We start from the raw sequence: 8,399 nt of genomic DNA, 5'->3' as shown, positions 1-8,399 counted from the left end.
GTAGGAGAGTTTTGATTACTGCCATCTTTTATGTGTCTGGACAATGCCCAGGTCTCATTCCTATAATTGTCTTATCTGCAGGTATCAGACTGCCCAGCAGTTTCCTGATTTAGCCCTCATGAAATTAAACGACTATATCTCACTTGGAGTCATCCATGTGTAAGGAAATTCCCAAAGAATAAAATAACCCTCCGAAAAATTCACTGGTTTTTGATTGCTGGATTCAGAGGGGAGGGATGGAAGAGATTTGCTGTATAAAAGTATTTACTTTCTCTTCTGCTATCTTTGATTTTCTCATAGGAAAAATAAATTAAATAAATAAATAAGGAGGTTAGGGGCGGAAAACACCTGATGTGAGATCCTGGGACCAGAAACGTCTTAGCATTTTGTAGTCAAGAACCAGTGACTTTGTTCCTCCAGAAGAATCCTAAAAAGCAGCTTGCTTCATTGGTCTCAAGGAGACAACAATTAAATAACCGTCACAACTCTCAACTGTCATTTCCCAAACTGCCACAGTCTTTTAGGTCCAACATTCTATCATTTCTGAGAAAAGATCATCTTCCAAAACATTCCACTTGCTGTTTGAAAGTAGCAGCAAAGCTAACCATTTTTTAGGAAGCACTCTATTTCTAGTGCTTTGATTTCATCAGTGCCTGGAGCAAAGCTTCTGGCAGAAACAGGGGAGTCCAACGCAGGGGACAGCCACAGAACCCATTCACAGTTACAATCTGGACTCCTACTCTCTCTGATGGGTAGCAGCCGACCCCTTTGCCCGATTCTCATAAGTCTGAAGAGTCAGCAAGGAGTGACTACCAGCCCCAGTACTTAAAGTGGTGTTAACACAAACTGGAAGAAAGCCTTTTTTCTCTCATGTGTTAGTGTTCTGACATGAACCCAAAATGAAAGATTCAGTGCAGAGTGTACTCTGGCCAACACAAAAACACAGAATTTTCAGGCCTACCGTGAGCTGTGCAGGCAAATTTCTCATAACTCTTCTTTACTCATTACAGGGAGAAAAAATCGTCCTGGTTATAGTCATAGCTTTCCCTGAAAAACTAGAATGAATTTCACAACAGGAAAGGAGTGAAGAGAATAAGGAAAAGGTGTGTGTGGCGGGGGAGAGGAAGGGTAGAAAGAAAGGAAAGGAAAAGAGAGTTGGAAAAAAAGAAGAAATTAGGGTTCCAGGCATTCTAGACACTACCAAAATGCACAGATCTATTTACAATGGCAAAAAAAAAAAATTCCCTTCTGGGTTTGATGTGTTCTTGCTGTTTCTAATGGAACATAATTGTTCAAAACTAACTTCAAGAGGTAAAAGCATTTCTTCAGGCTTTCCCCTGTGTAAAACATGGGTTCTCACAATGGCTTTAATCATGATGTTAATGTAATCATGCAACAATGGTGTTTGGTAACAGTATTTGAAAATAGTCCAATGCAGCTAAAAGTTCATAGGTGGAGAGGAAGTTTATCTGGAGGCAAAGACCACTTAAAGCTATTTCTTAGGGGTGTTTCTCCCAGTAACCTATGTGCTTAAGATGGGTACATTGTTATTCTAGAGTTAGAAGGTAGGGCGAAACAAAAGTTGAGATATTAGATTTTTCTATATATCATTGCTATTATTTCCAAGGTTTTAGTCAAGTCTTTATTCTCTACTTGATTTACTTCTAATGCATAGTTCTTTTTATTATTTTCTTTTATTTACAGTTATAGGTGAATAACTCTTTTCTAAATTTTAGCTTATTTCCTAGATTTTTATCCTAAAGCAGTGTATTCAAAAAGTTCATACCAACTTAGTCTTTTTTACTTAACCAAAATGAAAATCTATATGTCTTGATCTTTTAAATTTACAATTAAAAGTACACTGCAATTTAAAAATATATTTTGATCTACTGTAATTTGTCTTCTCTATGGCATTTTCTAAGTTACCTTCTATGGATACTTTTATTAATTTCTGCTAGGTTCTAGTTCTTTTAGTAAAGATACTAAGATGAAGACCTCAGTAACTACTGACTGAAATGTCTCATTCTGGGAATCAGAGTACTTCATTTTGCTTTAAACAAATTCTCAAAATTTGCAAGCATTCTGGAATCTTTCTGCTATAGGAAGAAGCTATTCCCCTTTTAATGATGGATGAAGAGTAAATGGAATATAGCTACAAGATGAATAAGTAGTCCAATTTATTTTCAGGCATCTATTAACTATCACAATCTGAATGATTTTTTTCAAATCAGTGGATAGCGGTGAGTACATAATTAAATAATTTTACTTTTATCTTGAAATATAGATTAGTATATTTACCTATTTAAAAATTTTAGTTTTGTTTCCAAATCATGTATAGAAATAAGAGTTTAGAAAATATTTACTTGTGAAATACTTAATACTTCTTAATTATGAAAGTATGAACTAGTTTATGTTCCAATTTCAATCAGAACATTGAAGGATAAAACATACTATTTTATTTTTATTAGCTTTTTCTGGTCAATATACTAGAATTGAGTAAGAGAAATTACTGTACAGTATTCACTAAGGTAACCTAGCCTACAGTTAGATGTGAGGTCATTTATGATGAGCAAATAATGGATTAGGTAACAGTGAGCAAAATTCTGGAAGTTTGAGTTTGTGTGCTTATAGCAACCACTTTCAACATTTCTGCCAAGCTAGAGAAGGTATCTTCTAATTTAAATTTATTTAAGAATTATCTATTGTGTAATATACTGTCAACAGGAGATCAGTTTTAAAAATACTACTGATAGCCTGAAAGAGTGTGGAAGAGAAATTATTTTTCCCCGTACACACTCATAGTTCTTATATTTGCATTCCTGCAATTCTTATATTAAAAAACATAGGATTAGTAGCAAGAGAGTTGAAAATGGCAGAAGTTGGGAATGACTGCTATTTCTTTTTTAATTCCATATGCATAAAGGTAAATATTGTACAATTTACAGTACTTCACATGCTTAAGCTTTTTAGTAGAATGAAGGAAGATATGGCAATAATTTGCATTGCTGAATCAAAATTTACTATTTTCCCACAAAATATGTATTTAAAATCTGAAGTAAATCCTTATCATGTTTTTTTTTTTTTTTTTTTTGCGGTACGCGGGCCTCTCACCGTTGTGGCCTCTCCCGCTGCGGAGCACAGGCTCCGGACGCGCAGGCTCAGTGGCCACGGCTCTCGGGCCCAGCCGCTCCGTGGCATGTGGGATCCTCCCGGACCGGGGCACAAACCCGTGTCCCCTGCATCGGCAGGCGGACTCTCAACCACTGCGCCACCAGGGAAGCCCCTTATCATGTATTTTTGATATATTGAATTTCTCTGATAAAATCTGGGATAACTTAAAATTGTTTGAAACTACCCTTCTATATGCCAGTTATATGCCCCTGGCTTTTTAGTCCTCAGTGTGGCACTTTTGTCTATGTTATGGCTCCTTGAAACATCAAATTCCTAATATTGAATTTAATATTGAATATAATATTGAAACATTATATGATACATCGTACTGTTTTGGTTAATGTGATTCCAGTCATATAAATTCGAATAGTTAAATTCAGGTCACTATCAAACAGTTAAATAAATCTAATTTCCCCCTATTTTGAAATTTATTAACAAAATTACTGAATTTTCCCCTGTCAAAGTAACAGCAAATAATATCATGGAAAAAGGAAAAGAAAGTAATACAAACAAATTGGCCAAACATGAATTGAAGTTTATAAAGTTAAAATGGGAAAAAATATTTAATCTAAGTGATTAGGATTAATGGATCTCAATGAAACCAAATAAAAAATGTAGAAATTCAGAGTTTGGAGCTTCATGTTCATATCAGAATGAACCCAGTGAAAGACATGCTGTGTCTGGTTTAAAGCATTTCATCTCTGCTAGGACAACTGAATGGAGTCAACTTGACTGTAAGAACGAGATCTACTTCTCTTACCTGTTACTTTAAGATTAAACCCTAGGTTGATAAGAAATAATAGAACTTATGTTCCATGTGGGCAGAGAGTTTTGTCTATTTCACTGCTGTATCCTCAAATACTTAGTAAGTTCTCAATAAATAAATGAAAAAATAAAAAAATAATAGCAATCACAATACTTTATCTCCCATAATTTTTACAACAATCTGTGAGGAGGGCGCTTTATTCCCTTTTTACAGGTGAGGAAACTGAGGCACAGAGAGGGTGAGTAACAGATTGACTTTCTGATTATGGGCAAAATAGAGTTCAAATACCAGTTTATCTGGTTCCTGCCTACTATCCTGGACTACGAGACCTACAGATCCACCTTAAAAGGGAGAGAGACTGAAGACAGAGAGTAAGAGGGTGGGAAAAAAAATAAGGAACAACCCTGAAACACGTGTCTAAAAAAGGGATGAGTTTAATAGGATATTTTTATTCTATGTTACCCACCCTCTGCCCCAAAAGCCAATGACCTGAAGTTTTCCCAATTGTGGATCTATGTGTAAAAGATACAAAATAAAAAAATAGCAGCCCTTTAAAATAATCCATATCTGCTTTTGTTGGGATATAATGATGTAAATGTATAGACACAATTGTAGACCAAGGGCATATAGCATATACATGTAACATAGCACATTGTACCAGTTATTAAAAATTCCACAATAATATAAAATTTAAGCTCCATTCACTTTCCCTATATAAATACACTTAGTATCTCCATAAAGTAAGAAAACAATTATCTAATAAAAGATATGATTAATAGAGATCATCTCTACAATTAGAATATGGATGATGATTCTTAAAAAAAAATTCTGGCTTTCTTAACAAAGAAAAATTAGATCCTTCTGTCATTGGATTGTGATTAAGAGTGTCACTGATCTTTTGTATGTTTATCCTTAGTGAGCCATATGGATTAACTGATAACAAGAAGGAGAATTTTATCAGTGACTCATGGCGTGTTGTACTATTTAATCATTAGATTATCTTGTGTCTTTCATTAAAATTAGACTGCTTTGCTAGAATTTAGACTTTATGGCATTGTATTTGTAGTATTTTTTTAAATTTTAATTTGATCTCCTCATATTTTCTTTAGTTGATTAGTAATCCGTTGTTAAACACTAACATTCATATATTGAGTTTTCTACACTGTTTACTTTTTCCTTTTAGGGTTCCCAGTGCCGATTCCGACACTGTGAAGAGGCCCTTGGCAGTGACACTGTGTGCTCATTATGGAGAGAAGGAAAATGTTTAGATCCACTTTGCAGATTTAGACACATGGAAATGCAGGTAGAATTACTCAGCATCATCATGTTTGTTAAAAGCATCTCCCTTCGATAATACTGAACTATACTCTTACAACACAATTGAGAAGAAATGATTTTTCCTTCCATTACTTAATTTTAGGCATTTTGCACTTTGCTCAATTTAAATTCTTAAAGAAATGGGCAAGTATATTTTAGGAAATCCATTGCATCTTTTAAATAGCAAAGCTTAGAAACACTCAAAGCCTAGAAACACACATGATCTTAAATCGGCAATTGCAGTAGTTTTTGTCACATTGTGTGGTGTTGTAGCACATTGTATTTATTGTGATTATGGCATCTGATCATTACATTTCCCCCACCTCCTTTGTCTAGCAAAACTGCAGCATTTCATGCTTCTGGGAAACTCAGCCTCTTGGTTGTGTGAAGATCAGTTGTATCTTTTATCACAGCAAACCTCGAAATATCAATGGATTATTTTTGCCACCAAGTAGCAGTGAGTATTTTTTTTGAATAACACAGATATGCCATATTATATTCTGGTTTTGGAGTAGCAGCATAGAATGACACGTTAAATGAAGTATGAAAGCTGAGTAATGCAGTTTAACAGCCACTGAATGATTTGGGATGGTTCTATCAAGAATCATGAGATGAAGCTTAGAATGAGCCATCAAGTAGCCAACAAAAATGTAGTGAACAAAGAGCAAGACAAACTTTCTCTGTGTTTCTAAAGTGGATTTATTCATCTGAAAAGTGAGAGGACTACTGACCTCACTAGGTAGAGGGGAACTGTCTCAGCAAATCATCGCACAACTGGCCTCACCGTTGTGCCCTTATCTCATAGGTGGGGAGAGCAAGGGCATGCTCTGGTTTGCACACTTCTGCTTCTAGAAGAACAGCTAGATGCGTGGTTCTTCCTAAGACTTCATTTGTGGATAAAATGCAATCCCATTGTTGCAGAGTAAGCATGAGTGGCATACTTCAATCCAGCTAAATGACACTGAGGTTCTACTACGTGATGAACCTTAAACTAGGTTCTGGGAAGGGGATAGGGAAGACACCATGCCCTATAACAGTGAATGGCAAGAACCTTGCTTAAGAAGTTGGGATTGTCAGGTTTCCCTGATGCTATAGCTATGCCACTCTCCTGCTGTAGCCACCATACTTCTTACAATGGAATTATTCTAGAAATGAGTTTACAGAATATCAGTCCTTTGGATTTGAAAACGTGGCTTCAGATAATCCTTGGCAAATGAATGACTAAAAATTATGTTTCTTTGTTATAGTCTTCTGGAAAACTCTGATCTCATAGCATTCATTATACATGTGGTACCTTGATCAATGTTTTTCTTCACTAGACTGTAAACATCACAAGGATGGGGATCATAACTAGTTTTCTTACCAATGCTTTGCACAATGTCTGGAGCACAGATGCTCAATACAATTGGATGTATGGATAGATGGATGGGGATAGATAGATAACTACTGAAGGTAACCTACTGGGATGAAAGTTATTACACTTACTAAGTGGTTAACTTGATCCCATTGTTTTACATCTAGTGTGATTTTATTTCATGAGGACATTGTACTAAATTCCCTATATCTAGTGGAATAGTTTGCTTCCTAAAGGTCTATGGATAAAATTGCTATCTTTCAAACTAATTCTTTTAGGACTAGAGGAAAACAAACACTCCATCTCTGGGCAAAGGAAAGGTAGAGTGTCTGTGTAACAGTTATTGGGCTCCCCACTATAAGACATGCCCTGGGCTAAGTTCTGTAGGGATACATTTTATTATTCTCATTTATTAGGCATAGAATCTGGACGTCAAAAATAAATTCTAGCTTTTCTGGAAGTCTCAATTTCTTCAACATGTGTCAAAACTGCTCCTGACTTTGGAATAAGGTTTCCTTTCTCTCAATAGGGTCAAAACCAGATACATGCACTGGGACCAAATCCTTCCCCTAGCCATTCTACCTCCATCATGAGAGGGGATAAGCAGGCTTCATAGGCTGCTAATACCCTACTTCCTCAAACCTCCTTTCATCTGTCTACAGGGAACAAATCCACTTATGTGTTTTGAATTCACCAGGACTAATTTTATTCTGCCCTTTATTCCTGTTTATGTCAGTTTCCCTAGGGGGAAAAAAAATACTCCTGTGTGTTTCTCCTTTATTCTCACACTAGTACCATACTCACAACACTTCTGACACCATACAAGTGGGTTTTTTCCCACACCAATCAATTCTCTGTGACATTAGCTGGGTGTCCTATAATTTAATTCAATTCTGACACTAACCAGAGTTAGCACACACCCCACAGATTAATGGCTGTATCCCCAAAGATTACCTTACACTTTTCATATTAATTGCAAGTAGAAAGTCCCTAGGTTACCCACAGCCTCTGTCTAACTTGGGTACAAATTGGAGGTTTCCATGATCTCTCTCCCTGGATTAAATAATTTGCTAGACAGCTCAAAGAACTCAGGGAAACGCTTCCTTATCTTTACCAGTTTATTGTAATAGACGATGCCATAGAGGATGGCATCCTCTACTGTAATAGAGGATGTTCATCACACAGATGAACAACCAGATGAAGAGGCACATAAGGTGAGGTCTGGAAGGGCCTGAGCACAGGAACTTCTGTCCTTGTGGAGTTGGGGTATGCCACCCTCCAGTACGTGGATGTGTTCATCAACCTGGAAGCTCTCTGAATTCTATACTTTTGGGATGTTTATGGAGGCTTCATCAGGTAAGCATGATTGATTATTAAACTAACCTCTAGCCCCTCTCCCCTTCCTGGACATGGGGGCAGGGCTGAGAGTTCCAAGCTTCTAATGCTGGCTTGGTCTTTCTGGTGACAAACCCTACTCATGAAGCTACCAGGAGCCCACCCAGAGTCACCTCATTAGAACAAAGGACACTCCCATCACTGAGAAAACTCTAAGGGATTTTCGAGTTCTGTGTCAGGAACCAGGGTCAAAGGCCAAATATTAGAACAAAAGATGTGCCCAGTGCTCTTTTTACTTAGGAAATCACGAAGGTTTTAGGAACTCTGTGCCAGGAACTGGGGGCAGAGACCAATGTATTTTCTATTATTTCACATCAGTCAATATCAGAAACCCCATCTTTCAAATGACTCACTCCTCTCCCTATTTGGCCCCTTTCATCCACTCCTCCCCAAACT

General features: G+C 36.7%; 1 protein-coding gene across 1 annotated transcript in view; it reads left to right on the top strand.

Annotated features, from left to right (window-relative positions):
• The first annotated feature begins 2,082 nt into the window (after positions 1-2,082).
• Positions 2,083-8,399, top strand: part of ZC3H11D (zinc finger CCCH-type containing 11D) — a 31,401-nt gene continuing 25,084 nt past the window's right edge. Inside the window, 3 exon segments of the mRNA XM_089921087.1 lie at positions 2,083-2,923; positions 5,121-5,240; positions 5,591-5,711. Coding sequence (XP_089777213.1) covers positions 2,870-2,923; positions 5,121-5,240; positions 5,591-5,711 — 295 coding nt within the window. The 5' untranslated portion in view covers positions 2,083-2,869.

The sequence above is a fragment of the Delphinapterus leucas genome, chromosome 11, assembly GCF_059928025.1.
Source record: "Delphinapterus leucas isolate spDelLeu-1000000601 "Yukka" chromosome 11, BTC_Dleu_Yukka2, whole genome shotgun sequence".
Taxonomy (NCBI): Eukaryota; Metazoa; Chordata; class Mammalia; order Artiodactyla; family Monodontidae; genus Delphinapterus; species Delphinapterus leucas.
Note: the sequence above shows the minus strand (reverse complement) of the source record. Positions and strands in the feature narration are given on the sequence as shown.